Source organism: Globicephala melas, chromosome 1 (genome assembly GCF_963455315.2).
Source record: "Globicephala melas chromosome 1, mGloMel1.2, whole genome shotgun sequence".
NCBI lineage: Eukaryota > Metazoa > Chordata > Mammalia > Artiodactyla > Delphinidae > Globicephala > Globicephala melas.
In genome coordinates this window covers 138,434,379-138,457,095 of record NC_083314.1, presented here as the reverse complement: position 1 = coordinate 138,457,095, position 22,717 = coordinate 138,434,379, and the positions used below count along the sequence as shown (strand labels likewise).

The window sequence follows — 22,717 nt, the reverse complement described above, 5'->3', positions numbered from 1 at the left end:
CATAGTAAACTTATACATAATACACAATTTACACATCAAATCCACAAATTTAAAGATATATATGACCTATCTATTTAAATCATGCTACAATCTAAATACTATTTTATAATCCATAGGTTGAAACAAATGTTCTGTGGTAACCTATGAAACAGGAATACAAACTATAAAATCATAATTAACATACTTCTTAATTCCTAAGAGAGTACCCCAGGAAACCTCAAAGACGGCAGATCAGGCATTTTTTGCTGAAATTAAAGTTCCTATGAATATATTCATAAATATAGTCAAAGGTATAAAAATAAAACAACCCAGATACCATGAGTTCATTTTACCTGTTCAAATTTAGTTTGGTATAGAGCCCCTGGCATAATCACAGCTTCTCTGGGATATTCTGACTTTCTCCTGACTTAGGGGGGATGACATATTTATTCTTTGCCTTGCTCCAGAAAGGATTTAAGGTAGCTTAAAAGATAAGATTTAGAAAATACCAGAAAGCACAAATTATAGGTTAAATGAAAAAACAAAGAGTTTGGGGGAACAGCACACATAAAACCATTTAAGAAAAGGTCAGGAATTAAGCTAAAGTATATTACATTATTCTCCACAGTGATTTTCTGGAAATATTTCAAAATGTGGTATTAATTTGTAAGAAAACTATTAAACCACTGGTAAATTGGAGATGCAGATCAAATTTCTTTGTTAAATTTTGTATTAACCCTGATGAAACAGATGATGTTACAAATGTATGTGCTTTTCTCTTCGTGCTTGTGAGAAAAAAGTTTTCCTAAATGTCATAATCTGTGACTCTATAGATTTAGTGCCTAGCTCTGGGTAGAGAAGAGTGTAGGTAAAAAAAAAAAAAAAAAACCCACAACATTTGGGTACCCTGACTTAATTTCTACTGAGAAACCCACCAACTGGATGCTTGTTGATGACCTGAGGATGGTAGCTACCTTCCGGGTGGCCAGGTGTCCTATGGCTCTTTTGTAGGGACAGAACAAAGCATCAGTTCTAGGGCCTCCTGACTGCATCAGTTCCTCCAGGTCCTCCAGCTCACTTCATTAGGACCCAGCAAGACAAAGAAGAAGGTAAACTGAAGAGCAGGAAGCCCACTCAGGTTGGCATGCTGAGACCACAGCCTCCTCTGCTGCCCAGATGGTCTGCATGTCACAGCCCTTGCCCCAGTCCTTTGGGGGAGGAAAGTTATGAAGAGAGGGCTGGGGCAGCATTAGTCAGCTTCTGGGAAATATGAATGGGTTTGTTCAACTCTATTCTTCAGGCCCTGCTTTCAACACATGACAGTGAAGGATCTTGTACCTATACACTGTCAGGTAAGAAGTGAGGGAGTGAGGATGAAAATAAAGGGCTTGAGGGAAATGCAGGAAGAAAAGACGGCAGGACATGTGGCATGAGTTTCAAAACTATTGATTAAGAATAGAATAAAATATTTACCTGAAAACTGAAGTTAGCCACAGCGGCCTATCGTTCTTTGGGGGATGAATGGTCCCAAGTAACACTCCTGAATTTTGGTCACATCAGTAAAGAACAAAGTTCAAGTCTATGGATCTAAAGCTGCAGATATTGCAATGTTCTTGGCTGTGTGGCAAAGCTCCTCTAGGGTTTGTGAGGTGGGCTTATAGGGGAGAGGGTAGTGACTGCCATTTTCCCAATAGCACCCTTCAGAGTATAGGCAGGGCCAACTTATCTATTACGCACCAGGTCTCAGGCCCATAATACATTTAGAGGCCCCCCAAAATGTTTTAATTTCTTTTAAATTCATAAGAAAAAAACCAAACTTTTAGATTTAAGGATGTGTTTATATATAAAATTCATTTTATACAAATGCAACTGTAACATTAATTTCTAATTTTTTATGCAAGAAGAGGCCTAAGAAGGCAAAAGTGTCTAAGGCCTATGAAAATCATAAAGCTGCTTTGAGGGCCAATGGTTCAAGGCTAAAATTACAGAGGGGTAAGGAGAGTCTGATCTTGTGGGTCTTATTCCACTGATTTTTCTTTTTTTGAATGTTACTTTGGGATTAGATTTTTAAGAGTGCTAGGTCAAATACGAGTGAAGTATTTGTGTCAATTTCCACCAGGCAAGCTGGAAAAGGAAAATAAATTAAGCTCATTATTTTATTGTCACTGTGCAAAAGAAAGAACCAAATCAGGATGAAGAGACTTGGATGTTTTCAAGTCCCATCTTCACTCTGTAAACATTACTAGAGGTAGGTTTCCCTCTGAGACCCTGCCTCCTAAACTTCCTGCATTACACTGCCACCCTCAGCCCTAGACTTCCTCTGTGCTTCTCAAGGCCTGGCTCCTACTGCCCTCAGCAGGCCAAGGTTGGCAGTGACATGAATGTGGGCACCTGTAGTTACAAAAATGTTTTAAGAATATGATGAGAAAAAAAAAAAAACAATGAATGAGGAAGGAGGGGAGGAAGATATCAGATTTTAATGTAAAATTACATGATGCAAAAAAAAAAATGGGGAAAGATTTATACCAAAATGTTAACTGTGCTCTCTGCTTTTTAAAAAATATTTTCTCATAAATGTATTCTATCATGAGAAAAAAAAGTATTATTTTAAAAACTGTTCTCTCAAAGCTCTAAACTCTGAATATTACCACCTTTGAGAGCTCCTCACAGTATGGCTTAGGTTACTAAATGTGGTGAACCACTAGCATGCAGAGGACCCAGACTGAGAACAGAACTTTTATCAATTTCCACTATTTTCCAACCCCAATTCATCAATATTACTGGGAAATGTCAAGCAAGAAAGCTAACTAATACCACTTTCTAGGATCTGTTCCTGATACAACGAAGAAAGTATGTCAAAAGGAGGGGTAGAAAGGAACAAATCACTACCCTTTTACAGAATCACAGACTTTCTGCCCTTGAATTATAGGTGAAGATTCTGAGGTCCAGAAGTTTATGTGATCTTACCACTGCCACACAACAAAGCTGGTAAAAGAATTAGGGTAAGAACTCAGGTTTCCTGATTCTTGGTCTATAGCTCTAATAAGCCCAGTCCCAAAAGTAACTGCTTTGTAAGTTATGTTTCACCGTTTATCCTAAATACATATAGAAAAATGGAAAATACTACCATTTTTCTTTAAAAACATTCATTAATTTGGGAACTGTAACATCTCAAAATACAAGCTCCAGGTGGGTAAGTCCAACAATCAGAGTGAATCATAAGATTTTAGACCTGAAAGGATGCAGGGTAGATAATTTAGACCTCGGTTACACATGAATTTAGGCCCAGAGAAGGTAAACTATATCCCTCAAATCACAAGGTTGAGTCAAGACCCAGGTCATCTAAAACTGGCTCACTGCTCCTTCCAATACTGACTTATTTTCCTTGGATGTTCATTAAACCAAAAAAGGTAAAAATACAGAATCATATGCAGATTAGAAGTAATAAAACTGATATTAATAAGAATGCTTGGGAAAAGGACATAAGTCAATTCTTTAGTTAACAGAATTAAACTAAAATCTATCAGAATAAATCAGGCAGCATCACTACTAACTTCCATTTGAAAACAAATTTAAATGTAAATCACAATTTTTAGTTTTATTGTTGTTTGAAGATGATGCAAGACCTTTCAATGTCTCAGGCTCATGCATTTGAAAATAAATTCTAAATGTTTGCAATTCTCTGGAGCAGGGTTTGGAAGATAGTGGCCAGCAACCTGTTTTCTGTGAGGCTCATGAGCTAAGAATGGTTTTATGTTTTTAAAGCGCTGTTAAAAAACATAAAGAAGAATGTCTGATAGAGATGGTGTGTAGCCTGCAAAGCCTAAGTTACTGACTAATTGCCCCTTTACATAAAAAGTCCACTGATCCCTGTTCTGGATTCAGCAAGTATATGAAACGGGGCAGAATACATAGTATGTCCTGGAAGGATTTTTTGTTTTTAAAATTAAGTCTGATTTATTTAAGCTTTATTGTAATCTGCCTCTTTTTCCTCATAGCAGGTAGTAGGGGAAAAAAAAAAGTCTGGTTTAAGAGTTATGATTACCTGTGTTCTAGTTAACCGAGCCTTTATCACACAAATGAACATAAGTGGACCTATAGTTGAAGCTTATTATGTTATGTATCTGAAATCCATACAAAATGTTTCAGCTGAGAAAATGGCATATCCTATAGTAGTGTTGTTATATAATAAAATGGAAGCAAATATCTGTAATTAAAAAACTGGTAATTTGATTCTCTCCTTTAGATCTCCTGTCTTGAAGATTTTTCTCCTGATGCCTCCCCTGTCCTCCCACAGCATGTCCTTAGATTCATTAAACCAGCAGTTCTCAACCATGTTAATTACGCTGTGACCACCCACCCGTATCTCATTTGCAACCATAAACAAGCCTCACCAAAACACATGAAAAGAATGGAAGTGCTCCTCACGAGACAGGAGATAGCAAAACTGGAATGACTAGTTCAGGGGGAAATAAAAATCTGAGACACAGTGCACTTATCAATCTGAAGACAGCAGGGAGGCTGCCCTTCAGTCCACACCCTGCTGACCAGGCCGAGGAGGACTAAGCGCCACATATGAAAACAAGTCCCAGTCCATATCTCTTTCTTGTCACATGGTTTATGTGGCAAAATTTGGATTTCGTGAACTAGCACACACACACAAAAAATCAAAGCTGTACCACTATTAACTAAATTACAATAATTTCAAGGCTATAACTCTGAAAGTACGGTCTACTGTGTCGCGGTTAAGACGTCTTACTTTAAAATAGTCACGTTAACAGCGCCTTTGGCTCCACAGCACACTTCTCTTTGGCCACTCCATTCTCTGGCTGGCTTTTGTAATTGGAAAGGAATAAATTTTCTATTTGAGTCAAGAATTCTTCAGCAATGAAGCAATTGGCCACTTTGCTCAGAGTTTTCCTCAGACACTCCAAAAGCTAGTTGAAAAGGAAAGTTTTATATTTAAACACAAAAAGTGGTGAGAAGAGGGTTTGCATCACTATCACTATTTTATCCCTTTCCAAATCTCCCATTTTCTAATGCTTAAACGAGAAACATTCTCCTTAAAGGTGATTGAGGATAGACATGTGTTTAATAACTGTACAGCTGAAGTGCAGGAAGCCATTGCTGAGGAATGCTTAGCAAAGCTTGTCCTGAGCCCAGCTCAACAGAAGCAGCACATTCTTCAGTCTGCTACAAATTGTTTGTGGAACTTCTATGGGTTCCCAGGACCCCAGGCGCCTCCCAACTGCTGTCCATGTCCTCATCTGCCCTCACCCCACCCCCATCCTGGGGCAGCGCCTCTCCCCACAGCGGCCTTAAATCTAGGTATGTTAGTCCAGCACCTCCTTAGTGAGTAATTCTTTGAGACTGGGGGGTGGTGTGGCACCAGGCCTGCCTCTTGCAGGGCCTGGAGCCGGGCCTCTGACTGGCATTTGTCCAGGCCCAGGTGCCAGGAGAGCTGCACTGTGGCCTCCAGAAAGGGTACCAGAAAAGGGTGAGGGCTCTTGTCCCCCAGCAGCTGTAGGGCCTTCTCACAGCGTGCCCAGGACTCCCCGGGGTCCTCCAGCTCCTGGTGGCACACAGCCAGCCCCACCAGGGTCAGCAGAGGGCAGTCTGGGCCCGAGGGGACACCCAGCTGGGCCTGCAGCTGCCAGGCGTTGGCCCAGAGTGCCAGGGACTCGCAGTAGAGGCCAGAGGAGGTGAGGTGCAGTTCCTTTCTGATTTTATATAAGGAGATAAAACTGAAATTGCATGTATGATGCTTTCTACTTTGGACAAACTTGTGACTTTGCTTCTGTTTTTAGTAGTTTTATTTACAAAGCCATGCATCCTATGGGATAAAAATCTATGGACATAAAAATACAGGATTCTACCATTTCAAAAATAGGATGATGGAGTCTATCATCCTAGTCTATGTGCATATTAATCTTCCAACAGAGCAAAGAAAAAGTGGCTGTAATAGGAGGGGGTAAAAAATATTAAAAAGAGGGACTTCCCTGGTGGCACAGTGGTTAAGAATCCGCCTGCCAATGCAGGGGACATGGGTTCGATCCCTGGTCCCAGGAGATCCCACGAACAACTAAGCCTGAGAGCCACAACTACTGAGCCCGCGTGCCACACTACTGAAGGCTGCATGCTCTAGGGCCCGCATGCTGCAACCACTGAAGCCCGCCCACCTAGAGCCCGTGCTCCACGACAAGAGAAGCCACTGCAATAAGAAGCCCGTGCACTGCAGTAAGAGTAGCCCCGGCTCGCTGCAACCAGAGAAAGCCCATGTGCAGCAATGAAGACCCAACGCAGCCAAAAAAAAATAAAAAATAAAAAATAAAAAGAAATTTAAAAATTTTCTATTCCCAAACTGTTACCAAAGGAAGAAAAGACCAATGTTGCCAATCTTACTGAAATTCATTATACTCACAGAAACAAAACTAGAAGTGAAATAAAATAATTCAAGACTCTTTTTTCCTACCAGAAAGTTAAGTAAAATGACCATTTAAATTAAATTGTTAGATATATACTACCGTTTTTAAAAATGATCAATTGTTAAAGCTAAATGGAAACATGGCACTTTTGAATTTAATAAAATAAGAAAAATGTTCTCCATTGTGTACAATAATAATGTGCTAAGAAATTTATCAGACAACATGGACAAATTTTTTCTAAAACAGCATCATTTCTATATGCAAGCATGGGTGCCAAAACATATTACTAATTATCTCCTAGAAATTAATTTTAGAAAGGAAAAAGCAATAAAGGAAATACACAGAAAAGCGTATCCACAAAGCTTTAGGCATCATGGGAAAACACATCAAGATGAATAGCTTTAGAATCTGTGAGCAATGAAACCAATTAAAGTGAAGGCAGCTTACTTTCTGCAAACAAGTCAGGTCAGAATCCCGGCGAAAGATTTTATCCATGGGGACACTGCTGTTGGAAGAAATATGAAAACAAACCAATGAAACAAATACTATAAACGAATCAGTTTTGTAATAAACTATCACTGATGCCATACATCACAATTTTATATTTAACTTGGGTTTTCCCTAAAATGTGATTTAATGAGAAACACTGCAGATGTGCAACCATCTCAAACCACAGTACATACCTCCGGGATAGCCTGTATTTTTCTATTATCCATTTTGTCTTTTCAAGCACTAATCCCCACCGAGGTTCTTCTAACATCTGTTGTACTTCAAATTTATAAGGTAAACCTAGAAAAGCATAAAGCAGCACATTTTTACATTTTACATTTTCTTAAATCTCCAATCTCCTTTTAATTACTTAAAATTCCCTTCCGTGTTTTCATAACCGCAGCTTGGCAGACCAGCTAAACAGCACGTTAAACATAGTGGGCATTCATTAAATATGCACTGCCTGGCTGAACTTGGTTCATCAAGTATATTAATGCCAAGCAATTAATAAAGAAAAGTAAAAGTGCCATTTGCACGACAATTCTATACAAGGAACTGTGACAGGTAAGATGATCACATAATTTATCATCCAAACCAAGACACTTTCGGAGTGAAAGCTGGCACTATTAATAATTGTGCCAGAACCACAGGCTTAAATTGGGACTGACCTAGGCAAACCAAGATATATTCCATCCCAGTGATTTTTTTTTTTTAAACACATGTTATCAAGCTTACAGCACTGCTATAAGGTAGGTAGCATTATTCTTATTTAACAGATAAAACTGAGGCTGAGACAGGTTGAATAAGCTCTTTCCACTAGTAAAGCAAAGAGCTTGGATTTCAAATCCCACCAGGCTTGCCCGACTTCTGAGCCCACATTCATTCCACCTCCCTCTACACGCTGATCTAAGACTAGACAGGGGCTAGGTTTAATTCTGGAGAGGCAGTAACTGCACTTGAGTCATGCTAAACTCTGGAGGAAACAAGTCCAAGGGATAGACATCATGTACGTAAGTCAGAAAGGAAAAAATACCAAAAGATGAGCCTACTTAGACATTTCTCACATATCTTTCAAAATCTCCATGTAATTGTATTTGCAGTATATTAAAGGCTCAGCTGATTCATTACCAAAGGCCAATACCATAATAATAATAACACTTATATAATGCTTACTATGTGCCAGGCTTTATGCTTTTTATATAGATGTAAGGCCAGTTACATAAACTAGCTACCAGTGTTGTCCCCAATGTTTTTTTTTTTTTGACGAGGACACTGAGCCACAGAAAGGTTAGTTATTAAATAACCTGTTCTTGGACATATCTAATTAGTAAGAGGTAGAGCCAGGATTTGAACCCAGGCAGTCTGGCTCGAGTTTATGTTCTTAATGTTTACATTATACCGCCTATCAACTTGCATTTTTGCCATCGTAGGCTTTTCGAGTAAACAAAATGTCAGCAAATCAGAAGGTATTAGGGAAGGTATTAAGAAAAAAATCATAATTCTACTTCCACACAATACAAGCATAACTTGTCAATGTGCCCTAAAAAGGCTTTTTTCTCCCCATTTTTTTTCAGGTGTATGGAAGGAGAGAAAGGAACAGCAAGCCTGATGATAACTGACCTTTTTTCATTTCTCAATTCTCTTCCATTTCATTTTCCCCCTCCAGGAACTTAAGAAGAGTGACACATTATAGTACATAAGCTATTACACAAACTCCGTCTGTGATAACAATCATTTACTTGATATGTTTTGATTACCTACTAAGCACAGACAATAGCTATGATCATAACTACCTATTTTAGACCTATTATTTACTAAGCACTGTACATACATTACTGACAGCCTCTACAACCTCCTGTAAGCAAGTTAATAATATTTTCTCATTTTACAGATTTGGCAAATGAGAATGAGAGGGATTAAGTAACCTGCCCAAGGTAAAATAACTAATAAATATCAGAGTTGGGATCTGAATCCAGGTAAGCAACTCCTACTCTTAATGAAAGTAAAAAATGAGACTAAAAGAGAGGTAAATAAACAAATATATTTTCAGTCTGTGCTCATAAAAAAAACATGAAAATACACACACACACACAACACGTCATACATCTCTATTTGGTATTAAGAACATCTTCTAAGTTAAAAAAACGGCACTAAAACCAGTAAAAAATTTCTTTTTGTACTGATTATTTTTTGATATGCTTATTATTTTTTTAATTGAGGTATAGTTAATTTACAATGTTGTGTTATTTTCAAGTGTATAGCAAAGTGATTCAATTATACATATATGTACTGATTGTTTTTATTCACTAAAATGTCAGAATAAAACGAATCACTAAGTATATTTCTGGCCTATTACAAATAGAGAAAATGATTAACCATTAGACATACTGTAAAGATAGGACTTGGGTACACACCTATTAGAGGGGGAAAAAAAAGAATGAATCAATGAATGAACAAATAAATAAGTAAAGGATCCAGTTCAAAGTACTGTAACACAAGGTATCCCAGGGCTTCTAGGAAATTTTAATTCTTGAACCAGAAGGTTTCCAAGAAGAACAAAGAGAAGAACCGAGGATTAAGACCTAACACGCAGTGTTAACAATGGTCAAGTCATGTAAGAGGCAGCTCTGCCCAAGAGAACTTTCTGCAATGATGATAACGTGGAATACTTGTGTGTTGTGACAGTAGCTTATGTGAGAATCCAGCACTGTGCCCGCTAATCTTTCAGGTGATTCTTTCCCATTTGGGGTAGTCTGTTCACACACAGGCATCGGTCTTTATCTTGCTAAATAATAAATTTGAACCTTCTACAAATCTTTGGAGTCTGCTCTCTAGGCAGCTTTCTGCTCTCTGGTACAATGTCTTGCAAATTTAGTTGCCCTGGTCTCCTTGCTCTTACCTCCATCACCTCAACTCAGGGTCTGCTAGGCTCTGGATGGGTTTCCGCCTTGTGCCACACCTGGAAGTTCTTTTAAGTCAATAAGCTAGGTTAACTTGGGCTCACTTTGTTTCCCATCTCTCAGGAATCATATTCTTTCACCGTCTGATGTTATATCCTAAATACCACTGTTCTCTATATTTTGTCCAGTTTTTTGGTTGTTTCAGACAGGTCCTTGTTACTTCATTTTGGCCAGCAGTAGGATTCTAGGAACTGAATTTTAAACTTCATTTAATTCTAATTAATTTAAACAGTCACACATAGCCACATGTGACTGTATTAGACAGCATCAGAGTAGAGGCTCACTCCCCAAATCTAGCAGAATGTGACAGTAAGACACGGTTTAAATTGAGAACAAGTTCACTGTGATTCTTCCTTTTGTTAACTTTTTGTAAAATTATACTGGCGTAAAGAATGATGTATATGTGTGATATGTTCAAAATGGGCATTTTGGACTAAAGTTAATGTCAATACTATTCATTCAACAAAAACCTATAGAGCACTGACCACTCCTTAGGTGTAAGGCAACTGATTAGGTACTACAGGAGATACAAAGAAGACATAGTTCCTGCTCTTTGGGGCTCACAATTTAGTGAGACAGGCTAAATAAATAAATTATATTAAAACACGAAAGCAACCACGAAGGCAGGAAACAAATGTTGCAGGTGCACGAAGCATAGAGCAACTAATAGTAAATGACATGAGGGGTGGCAGTGCTGGGGTCTTTATCAAAGAGGGTATTTTTGTGACATTATTAAGAGAGGGTATCTGAGTGACATTATTAAGAATGAAGAAATTAATTTGTTAAACATTCATTTAGTGCCTACTTTATGCTGGGCCCTGTGCTAGAAACTGAGAATAGAAAAATGAGTACAATATCATATCTACCTTCAAGGGGCTCATGAGCTAATGGGGAAGAGTAAAATGTAGAGTGACAGTATCCAGAGAGGACAGTCAACTAGAGCAGTGGTATTAAGGACGAAAAGAGAGTATCCTAGAGACGTAATTGTTTCCTCTAATCTTTTCCTTCCATCCACACTCGCTTCTTACACTCCCCTACTTTTCCTAGTCTGCTACACTAATTCTCTATCCAGCCAGTTGACTGAACAGCAGTGGACATAAATCCCAAAGGAACCAAGTCATATGATGGGCTAAACCAACCAAATTCTTTCTTGAGAGAGACAGATATAAAAATAGTTAGGCACTGTTGAGCCTAAACTGGGAGATCATGGATAGCTAGTGGTAGGGTGGTCATTATTCTTCATTATTATTATTTTTTCATTTGAATGTCATTGCAGAGAAAGCCAATCTGCATTTATCAAGAATTTTCAAGAGAACAGAAGAGACTTTGTCTGTTTTGCTTACTGCAATGTCTCCAGGACCTAATACACACACACTGCTTGGCCATAAGCTTTCTCTACATTGTAATGATTTTGCCCAGTGGCCATGGTAACACAGTGGGAACTTTAATGCAGAAGGAAATCATAAAAGGAAAGAGGGTGGCTGCACTACATGGTATGCAAACAGTGATTCCCTAGTTGAGGACAAAAACTTTTCCATCAAATTGCTTTCAACAGGTATAAATTCTGTGATTTGTAAGATTCAAAAAAAAAATGAAAGTAGAAGTAGGATTGTTTTTGTTGAAAACTTACGATAAGAGCCATCTGGGCTAATTTCATCACTTATAACCAGGCAGGTAATCTGAGAATAAGGTAAAGGATTATTTCTATTATAAGGACTAACAATCATTCCAATGAACTTTGCACCGCCTCTGGAGAAGTAACTCTACAATTTAAAAAAAAGTATAATTAGTTTCAACCACATAAATTTAAAACTCAGTATTTACCCACACCAACATTTTAAACATCCAACAGAGGAAAACGGAATGCAAAAGTACTTCACTTCCAAACAGCAACTAAATTTATTCCATACCCTAAAATCTTCAGGCCAAAACATGTCCAACCCAACCTGAACAGATTCTTTTTTTAAAGATCACCCTTAAAAAGATCATCTGGCCTGCAAAATCTATATTTGCCATGAATGCATTTACAAATTATATTCACTAGCCCCTCAGCTGTAATCTTTATCTATATGGTAATAATTTACAAACAGCTGCCTACAGCAGAAACATCCAGATATCAAACATAAAATTGCAGAATAAAACAAAACTCTGTTTTTTCCAGAGGTGCAAAATATATTATATTTCCAATTATTTCAATTGTACCCAGTCCCTGTCTTAGTTATCTCCTTCATTTTTAAAGGCTCTGGGGGGAATTATCACTGTTACTTTGATGTCTTGTTTATATTAAACAGAATAGCTAATTTTCTAAGTGTTTAAATAAACATGTATTACTCTTGTAATCACTTTGCTAGAAATGTTAAACGTGTATTTATTTAACAGAAAACAACGAGAGGGGAGAAAATATGCAATCATTTACAGACTACATACAAAAAGACCTATAAACACACCTGGTATTTGGCTTGAGTGTCAATATCTCGTAAGGAAGGATTAGGATCAAAGGCAGGATGAGAATGATACCATCCAATAACACTATAGCCCCTGACAGCCAAGGTTTCCGAGGCTTGTGTTTGTGAGACGGGATCCATCTCACACTGTAGTCCTGTACTCAGACTGTTACACGGTTCTGCTGCACAGACCTATAAAGGATTAATCCTTAAATGATTATACTGAAATCTTGTTAATTCTACTGTTTCAGTCCTTTCATACACAGATACAGAAACTTTTAAAAGCCAAGCCTTTTATCTGCCTATATAATAGGCAGCCTTTAACTTGCAAACGAATTACTCTCCAAAAGTGTGATTGTATGCAAGGAACTCAAAATCCATTTTCCTACTCAAGACAAGTTACGGGTTAGTCTCCCAGGTCGGCCTGTATAGTATCTGTTTAAACACAGTCTTTTGATGACCCCTATTACTTATGATAATAATTTCTAGCAAAACGATGTATACCAAGTTTCAATTATAAGGTTATCGCATGCTTCCTGGTCTCTGGCCTCTTAGGAGTTGAAGCTTTTAATTGGCAAAGGCAATGAAGAACTGAGGCCTGGTAATGTTCCCTCTTTCTCAGTGGTAAAAGGAAACAGGTGCTCAATATATGGAATGTTCAGTCACCTCTGGGAATATATAACTGTCCACATTTGCATATTCTCATTTATATCACAGATAAGGTTTATATGTTAATTATACACACTGAAATCTATAAAAATATTTGGTATGGCAGCAGGGCTAAATAATTTTAAAAATTTTAAGAGAAAACTTACCTCAACTATCTTATCAACTTCTGAGTATCTTCCTCCTAACAGACCAATCACTTCTGCCATAGAAACATGAGCATGCTAAAAGAAATACAAGGTAAGACTTAGCCCAAACATACAAACCAAACCCACCTGACCAAAAAATCAGAATAAATCTCACTTATCATAGAAGAGTCATTTACAAGTACGGTAATTATGCTTCTCTAAAATGAAATAGCATAGTAGAGGAACCAGATGCTAGGCTCAGCACACAGAGACTTAAGATTTTAGACCTATCTGTACTGCCAGCTGAGAGGCTTTGAACCAAACATTGAAACACTCCAAGATGCCATTTTTTTCATTTACAAAATGAAGATACCATTTGCTCCGCCTACTGGGAAAGGTATCATAAGGATACAAAGTAAAAATCACTCTGGGTCCTTCTATAGAAAACACCATAAACACACACAGCCATTGGAGATCTCTGTAGTTTAGTGCAAAACAAGGAGTCTCCAAATTGTAAGAGTTGTGCTTTGTTGCAGTTATCTAGAAGGCAGCAGACAACAATACTAGGAAATTAAAATCGGGTTAATGATGATAAACAGTCTGCAAAAACTCACATTAATTTATTTTCTCTAAAATATGGAAACATGCAATTGTTTGGCTTTTCTCCAAAAGAAAAGACTTATTTTTTAGATTCCTTGTAAAGGAGGATAGTTAAGATCCAAAATACACGTCTTCCATACTCTCTCTTATGCCTGCAATAAAAATACACAAGAATAGAAATCAGAATAACTAAGTAAACACAATATAATATCCTTACCAAATCCATTATTAAAAGTGCTTCTGAAGCCACTTTCACCTGAAATGGCTCCTGAAATATAAAAAAAAAAAAAAAAAAAAATGGGGGAGCATAAAAATAGAGATTTTGTTCTTCCTATCGGAATGCCCACCCTTTTCTCCTTTATCTATCACACCAAGTTCTCACCACCAACCAAGGCTCAGCACAAATCAGACTTTTAAAGAAATACATGTACAATTCAAAGCCCTAGCATGCAGAAATTCTTTTCTCATTTTCCATCTGTATCACTCATCTGACCTTCAGTGTACCCTGCCTTATCCAACCTTTCTTATACACATGCCTTGCACACACAGAGAAAGAAGAAATATTTCATGTCTGAGAGGAGGGTATTATTTACGGTCATTCAGTGATGAATAAGTAGTACCTGCTTTTCTTCACTGAAAAAATTACAAGGTATCAGTTGGAAGGGATCGAATGAGCTGGAAAAGGAAAAAGAAAAAAAAAATCATTCCTAATATAATTTCAATAACATAATCAGGAAAATAACATTCATTTACAAATTTGAAAATGTGTACCAATAATCTAAACCTAAATTCTGTCTAAGTGAAAAAAATATTAAACTAGGAGAACTTCTTGTGATACAACCCTTTTGAAAGAAGCACTTTTCTTTCGGACTTGATTAAATATTTGGGGAACAACATAACCTTTGGGAAAAAGTAGTTTTGTTGTCTTAATTTCTTTTAACACCCAACGAGGAGAACATTATAAATGGCCAGACATGTGTCCTACACTGAAAGTAGGTTTCAAAAGTTCAATGAAAACCTAAACCTGACATAAGATAGGAAACAAAGTTCAAGAAAGATGGAAGTTTCTCAGAAACACCTCTGTCAGTACAATGTGTTCAGCAGAGTAGGGACTCAGTAAGTATTTGTTGAATGAATAAATGACAAACAGTTCTGTTAAAGAAATTAATGGATATCAAAAGTTCTACGATAAACTCATCTTTTAAAATGAAAAAGTATAAAAGATGGAAAGAGGGACGCCTAAGCAAGGCTAGATACAAAAGCATGTGCAAATTTGAGAGAAATATTAGAAAGGCTTTGGCCAATAAAGAATTGAGGTTTGAGAAAAATATTTAAAGTGTTTTTAGGCTACAGTCAGAGAAAACAAACAGTGAATATGTTCATTTTAACAACTGGAAAAGAGCAGACCTATTTAGTTCCTATTCTACCAGACACTTAGTGCTAGGAGATCAGACACTTTGTTTTGCTGAATACTGTATTGCAAGTACCTAGAACAGTGCTTGACACACAGTAGGCATTCAAAAAGTGTTTGCTGAATGAGGAAGATCTTCAAGTTAGAAAGTGCTTAGTCAATGCAAATAAAAAGAAATGAAAGGTCAAGATAGATGAGAAAATAGAAAGAAAGCATATGCATCCCAGAGCACTTTGAAGAACCATCATGTGAAACCACCATCAACCCTTTTTGAGGAACCACAGAGAATGAAAAAATTATTGGAGGACTAGGAATAGGCAATTATTGGGTCTGTTTTCAAAACACAAAAAAAGAAGCAGAGGAATTAAATGTTGAGTATCAGGAAAATTCTAGAAAAGGTTATTAAACAGCTGATTTGTGAGCCTTTAGCAAGTGAAGAGGTGACTACTAAGAACAATAATGGGTTCATGAAAATATGTCATGACAGGTACGCCTAAATTTCATTTTTGATAGGAATGATCTGCTAGAAACTAGCAGACTCATAAAGACTCAAATATACTGTTGCTAAATGTAAGCAAGACATCTGCTATGATTATTCTTCTGCATAAGATGAAGAAATAGAGTTAATTGTGGTAATATATAGCTCATTGAACAATGATGTCTGAGGTTTACATTTATCTCAGTTAAACATTTTAATCAGTGATCAATGATAGAAAAGGCAAGCTTATTGAAATGTTGATTCAAAGCTACGAAGAAAAGTGGATCTGGATTCAAAAAGGTCCTCACAAACTGGAAGAATGACTTGAAATTACAGTAAGTATGTCTCACATTTAGATCCAGAAAATCAAATGTGTGGATACTAGATGAGGAGTCCTAGCTTATGGACAACTGTATTTTCTTACATAGTTAATCTCATTTAATTTATTCTCACAACTCTAAGTTTTGATTTTAATTTTAGAGAGGTGATATATAATGTAATGGTTAGGAGTATGGATTCTTAAGCCTTAATGCCTGGGTTAAATCACAACACCACCATTAACAAGCATGGGCAAGTCACACAACCTCTTTGTGCCTCTCAGTTTCCTCATCTATAAAATGGGAATGATTACATTAACTACTTCATAGGGTTGTTATGAGGATTAAATGAGTTAATATATATGAAGTGCTTAAAACATAGCCAACAGTGTTAGCTATTATAGATATTATTTTATAAATGAGGACCCAAGGCTTATAAAGGCTTTGTGTAACTTACCCAGGGACATACAACTGGTTGAGTATTAGGGCTCTTTCCATTGAAAATAACCAAGTGGCATTCCTGGATGTCTTGTTTTAAAGGGACGCTGACAAAACTATAGTCTAGGGCTTCCCTGGTGGCGCAGTAGTTGAGAGTCCGCCTGCCAATGCAGGGCACACGGGTTTCTGCCCCGGTCCGGGAAGATCCCACATGCCGCGGAGCGGCTGGGCCCATGAGCCATGGCCGCTGAGCCTGCGTGTCCGGAGCCTGTGCTCCACAACGGGAGAGGCCGCAGCAGTGCGAGGCCCGGGTACCACAAAAAAAACCAACCAAACAAACAAACAAAAAACCCCCCCCAAAACTATAGTGTATTTCATGGGTCATCTGCAAGAAGTGAGGGTCTACAAAATCAAGGCATTTAACTTATTTGGTGACCCTTAATGTTACAAGTTAAATATTTTAAATTATTAAAGAAAAAACCTAACATTCAGCATCAATCAAAGAGAGAATTAGTCATTTCATGAGGTTACCTGTTCATAATGTCTAGAAGTTAAATGACCACCTGTCACAAACAAGGCCCCCTTACAACATACGTTGGATCCTATATTCACTGAACATGAACAAATTAACACTTTTGCTCAAGGTCTCCGAAATTAAAAATTTCAGTAGTTTTTTTTAAAAATTTATTTATTTTATTATTTTATTTTATTTATTTATTGTTTCTGGCTGTGTTGGGTCTTCGCTGCTATGCGCAGGCTTTTCTCTGGTTGCGGCGAGCAGGGGCTACTCTTCATTGTGGTGCACAGGCTTCTCACTGTGGTGGCTTCTCTTGTTGCAGAGCACGGGCTCTAGGTGCGCGGGCTTCAGTAGTTGTGGCACGCAGGCTCAGTAGTTGTGGCTCGTGGGTTCTAGAGTGCAGGCTCAGTAGTTGTGGCACACAGGTTTAGCTGCTCCTCGGCATGCGGGATCTTCCCGGACCAGGGATCGAACCCATGTCCCTTGCACTGGCAGGCGGATTCCGGATTCTCAACCACTGCACCACCAGGGAAGCCCCTTCAGCAGTATTTTTTTTTTTTTTCTGGTGGTACGCGGGCCTCTCACTGTTGTGGCCTCTCCCTTTGCGGAGCACAGACTCCGGACGTGCAGGCTCAGCGGCCGTGGCTCACAGGCCCAGCCACTCTGCGGCATGTGGGATCTTCCCGGACCAGGGCACGAACCTGCGTTCCCTGCATCGGCAGGCGGACTCTGAACCACTGCGCCACCAGGGAAGCCCCAGCAGTATTTTTAAACTTAATGTGGACAATGTAATGTTGCAATATCAGATATCCCTTCCATACATTTTCTAATCATTTGTGATAAGTTTAAAAAAAACAAAAAATCACACTTATATAATGTCACACTATACCTTTTTGTTGGCCTTGGCACTTTTGAAGATTTACCAGGTTTGCATTTTTCCTCTTCTCTTCTTCTTGCCAACTCCTCAGCAGAGAGATGCTAAAAAAAAAAAAAAAAAAATACCATTTGATCAAAGAGTCCATCAACCACTGAGAGGGAAAGTTAATAAAGAGACAAAACAGCATAAAGCTAAAGAGCACAGACTCGGCAGCACCCTGGCCAAGTTACTGAAGCTTTCTGTGTTTCAGTTTTCCTCACCTTTAAAATGAGAACCATAATAGTAATAATAACAATGTCATGATGTTATTGTGAAGATTAAATGAGTTAATGTTTCGAAAATATTGACAATAATGTCTGACACAGTAAGTCCTTTATAAATATAAAATAAAATAATTCTCTTTCATTTCATTTCTATTACCAATCTTATATTCCAGCCCTTATGAACTATGTACCTTTTCCAGAATATATCTGGTATTTTCCTATGTCTGTACCTCTGCTTATGCCTCTCCTTCAGCTTGGGGTTGCCTCATCCACATTTCCACATTTTGAGATTCTCCTGCTCATCCTTCAAGTCACAGATGAAAAATCACATCTTCTGTGAAACCTTCCCTGATCACACCCTTTGGGAGGACCTTATATTTCTTGGGACCAATCTCATGGAATTTACCATAGGTTTTACCTTTCCTACTAGAAATGTAAGTTCCTGGTAGGCAGGAACCATGTGTTACTAATTGTTTTGCCTAGAATAATGCTCAGATGTGAGGCTGGGTGCAGGGAATGGGGAAGAGAAGGAAGAGAACTAACATTTACTGAGTACCTGGTGTATGCAAAGGCTTACTGAGTACCGAGTATTAGGACCTTCATACATTTTATTTCACTTAATTCTCACAACAATCTTTGAGGGAGATGTTATTATCCACACTTCATAAATAAAGCCCTGAGATTCGGTACAGTTACCCAAGGTAACAAAGCGAGTAAGTACACATTCACATATTATTTCCATTTGACTGCGCTGGTTGTTCACAAACAAATTATATATGCACAGAACACATGCGCACACATACACACATACACTCACTGCCTATGTTTCTTTTTAGGAGCATAATTTTTGTTAGTAGAAATAATACTTTAACGTTTGTAATTCAATTTACGTCTAATGCATGGGACGATATTTTAACTGGTATATCAGAACATCATTCAATGACTTTACTGAAATGAACAGGGCACAACTCCCTGGCACCTTGGCAGATATTCCAGAGCTAGAGACCAGAATATAGAGACCGATAATCAAAGTTCTGAAAATTAGTCAAACTCCTAGTTAACCGTACCATCAGTGCCTTCTTTGTTGTTTACTGATGACTTCTAGGCAAACAAATTAACATGGGAAAGAGACATATATATACACACACACACATAAAACAAGGGTAATATATGTGACATTAAGATATACAAATGTATACTGACAAAACAACTTTCACTTTTGAGTCACCTGAAGGGATCAAAGTTACCTCAAACGTTTGTCCTTCTAAGTCTTTTGCATCACACCAATTTCCCCACGGGTCTCGGACCCTACGTCTCCTTGTGCGCTGTGATGAAATTAAAAATAAAGCAAAAGGTCACAAAATTAGCTTGGACAAATCACAGCACATTAATACACAAAACCAAAATGATAATTTTCTAAAATTCAATTTCTCCATTAAAATACTGTAATACCTGATCAGCAATGCCTGACTATATTTTATTAATTTACATTGAATAGTTAGCACTCTGCTCAGAAATAAATCAGTGATGATTTTCTAAATTTCATTTCAATTTCTCTTTAGTTTTCATTTCCTTTCACCATTTGGGAGTTACAACTCTAGGACAAGAATATTTTTTAGGACCAAAAAGAATCACCATGAAAATGACTTTGTGGTAGAAAACTTGCAAGAACACACAGCCAGAGGTATAATATTGAAAACTAGAAGCAAAATAATTATATCTCAGGCTTAGGAAAAGATTGCCTAGTTAATACAAATAGTAAAAAATTATAAAGTTGGTTGACTGGATTAGTAATATCCAGTTTTGCAAACATCAGTACTGAAGCCTTTAAAATGGACTGGCTGCCAGAAGCCAGTGTATGACTAGCACCACCTCCAGCAACTGTATATGAAAACACCCTTTCTTAAAAAAATAAACTAGGTAGAAATGGTTTACAGCCTAAACACTGAGAAAAATACCTACTCTATCATCTATACTTTTTCCATTTATCTTACCTATTACCAATTTAACCTATTTTATCAGTAAAGTCAACAAGACCACAATATGACTCTGCCTTTTAGGAGACTTGTTGGATCACTTATTTTCAAAATAAGATGCATGCATTTTAAGATACTATAAAACTCACTAACGTCAAGAATTAAAAAATAAAGGCTAAAATATTTTGAATGGCACTTCTACAAAGCTAAATCTTACGGTAAGAATTTTCAGCAAACAAAAAACAAATGAAAGAGAAAAAAAGAGCTAAACTGTACAGTTTTAAAAGATATATTTAAAAAAAGATATATTAGATACAGAAACCAAAACAAAGCAGTCTAAGACCACTTTAGCGAAACATCATGCTTCTGTGTGAAGTCTGTGTGTGAATTTTTAAATTTTGGGGGTTTGTTTTTTGCCTCATAAATCAACATGAAACTGAATGGAAACCAAAAAAGTGAATGGCTTGGGTGAAATAAAAGCGAAAACATGTTCTTCTACTAGATTGCCATTTGTTAAACAGGGGAAGAGAAGTAGGCATATCTTTCTTAACAGGGTAAGGAGCAATCAGGAAAGATCATTTAGTGAGAGAAGGGACTGCTTACCATAGATTGCAGACGCTGGGCAAGTTGGTACGCTTCTACTGTGTCTTTTCTGTCTCTGATTCGTACTTTATCAACTGGTTGTGGCCTGTTATATACAGCCTGTTCTATTGGAATCCAGGAAAAACAAAACAATCTATTATTTTGTGGAACTCATTTGTTAAATAGGAAGGCACATCTATACTATTAATTATAAGCCAATATCTAAGTTTTTAAAAAAATATGAGCTTATTTCCACAATACACATTTGATGTGCTACTTGGTAGTTCTCACATAAAAGTATGCTGTTATTATAAGGCAATCGCAATAAAATGAAACATTTAGGAAATGGGTCATTTGTTTAATTTCTGATTAAATGAGTGCTAAGCCCACTTTGTTAACTTTGCAAGTCTAATACAGTAAACATGATTTCATTTTTCTTTTAGTGGCTAAGGAAGGTATGACACCTTAGTTTTCCTGTAAAGCCAGTCCTAAACAAGGATGGGCAAACAAGGATGCTGAAATGGAGGACAGATCCCAGGGCAGACTATAAATTCTCTCTCTACATGAAATGAAATAATCTCTGACAGGAAGTTTTCTGGTTGTCTTTCCATAGACACAGAATACAGAATATACTCCTCTCAAACTATGGGTTACAAGCTTCTAATTAACTTATCACTTTGCAACTATAGTTATTATCTTTCTTCAAAATTGTCATGTTAATTCAATAAAAGGGAGGAATACATTTAAAAATATGCTTAAATTTGAGAAAAACTAGGGTGAAAGAAACTTTCTACCACGAAAAATATTTTGGCACTTTTATTACATTTAAGTGTAGAGGTTCATAAATTATTTTCTTTATTTAAACACTGCTAGACAGTATTTCTAGCATTAACACAGTATTTCCAAATCAAATGGGCTTTGATTGGACTTTTCATAAAATTACTTTTACTTGACAAAGAACTGCATCCTTAAATCATTTCTACCAGTTAGACTGAATATTCTTCCTTTAAAAGCATACCACCAATTTTCAATGTAGGTTAAAAGGAAATATAGTTTATCAACAGAAATCTGTTTCAAAACAAAATCTCAATAATACATTTATTCTATAACGTTATAGCATCTTTCTGTATTCTATATCTATAATAAGTCTAACTTGAATTCTAACTATCAAAGAAATTAATGGGTGCTATAAGGATAAAAAATGTCGAGTAAAAGATGTTGTTGGGTTTTTATTTTTACCACATCCAAAATTGATTGCTCCTATCAACTCGAGGTATGTATGAATCCGTCCAATACAATTAACATCCCCACAGTTCTTCAGGCCAGGACGTACTGAGGTCTTATTTAAGTATTTCGGTTTGCATATCTCCCTAAGAGATGGAAGTACAATTATTTTGGATAAATAAAAACATAAAAGAAGATTTCTGGGGGAAACTTTTAATATTTGAAATATTTTAAAAATGTACCCCCTCTCAATATGTAATGTGTACAGACAACGTTAATACATAATACCCAAGTGTACTTTCTTTTCTGAAATAAAATATCTTTCAATGATACAGTAACTTACAAGTATAGTGTGAGTTTTACAAGTATCATTTCTTCCCCAATATTAAATTCAATAGATTTCACTTATCCCAGGACTCTGAAGTTAGAGCGTTATTTATCTACAGATCCAAATGCAAGCCTGAATCTTTGAATAAAAAGGGTATATTCATAATATATTGAAAATATTTAGTATTAGACACTCTAATTTTTAATAAATTGCTTAGGTTCTTTTACTTTGCTGGACAACATCTTTTAATTACAAGCTACCTTGTAAATGCTTGAAAGTTTTATATTAGTTTTTAATCATTATGCTAGTAAATATTAAGTGCTCTCAGTGGAAAACAGAAACAGATACTACAGGGCATTCTAAAGGAATCAAGAAACGCACAAAGACTATGAAAGAAATAAGGTTTCCATAACAAAACACATATTTACTAAATATACTTAATGTACCATGTTAGATGGTACAACATAAAGTTTAAGTAACAGAGAACTTAATAACAGTAACAATTACTGAGTGCTTATAACAGATACTGTACTAAGGGTTATATACAACTCTACAAAGCAGATTTTATCATTCTTATTTTAGAGGAAAGGAAACAAGTAGGTGAGAGGGATTAAA

General features: G+C 36.9%; 1 protein-coding gene across 1 annotated transcript in view; it reads right to left on the bottom strand.

Annotated features, from left to right (window-relative positions):
• Nucleotides 1-257: 257 nt before the first annotated feature.
• Nucleotides 258-22,717, bottom strand: part of MYSM1 (Myb like, SWIRM and MPN domains 1) — a 40,695-nt gene continuing 18,235 nt past the window's right edge. Inside the window, exons 9-20 of the mRNA XM_030870305.2 lie at nucleotides 21,790-21,920; nucleotides 20,572-20,675; nucleotides 19,240-19,317; nucleotides 17,742-17,830; nucleotides 14,312-14,366; nucleotides 13,909-13,959; nucleotides 13,113-13,187; nucleotides 12,301-12,489; nucleotides 11,484-11,616; nucleotides 7,088-7,193; nucleotides 6,852-6,909; nucleotides 258-4,916 (exon numbers count right to left, since the gene is read on the bottom strand). Coding sequence (XP_030726165.2) covers nucleotides 4,749-4,916; nucleotides 6,852-6,909; nucleotides 7,088-7,193; nucleotides 11,484-11,616; nucleotides 12,301-12,489; nucleotides 13,113-13,187; nucleotides 13,909-13,959; nucleotides 14,312-14,366; nucleotides 17,742-17,830; nucleotides 19,240-19,317; nucleotides 20,572-20,675; nucleotides 21,790-21,920 — 1,237 coding nt within the window. The 3' untranslated portion in view covers nucleotides 258-4,748. The remainder of the gene's footprint in view (nucleotides 4,917-6,851; nucleotides 6,910-7,087; nucleotides 7,194-11,483; nucleotides 11,617-12,300; nucleotides 12,490-13,112; nucleotides 13,188-13,908; nucleotides 13,960-14,311; nucleotides 14,367-17,741; nucleotides 17,831-19,239; nucleotides 19,318-20,571; nucleotides 20,676-21,789; nucleotides 21,921-22,717) is intronic.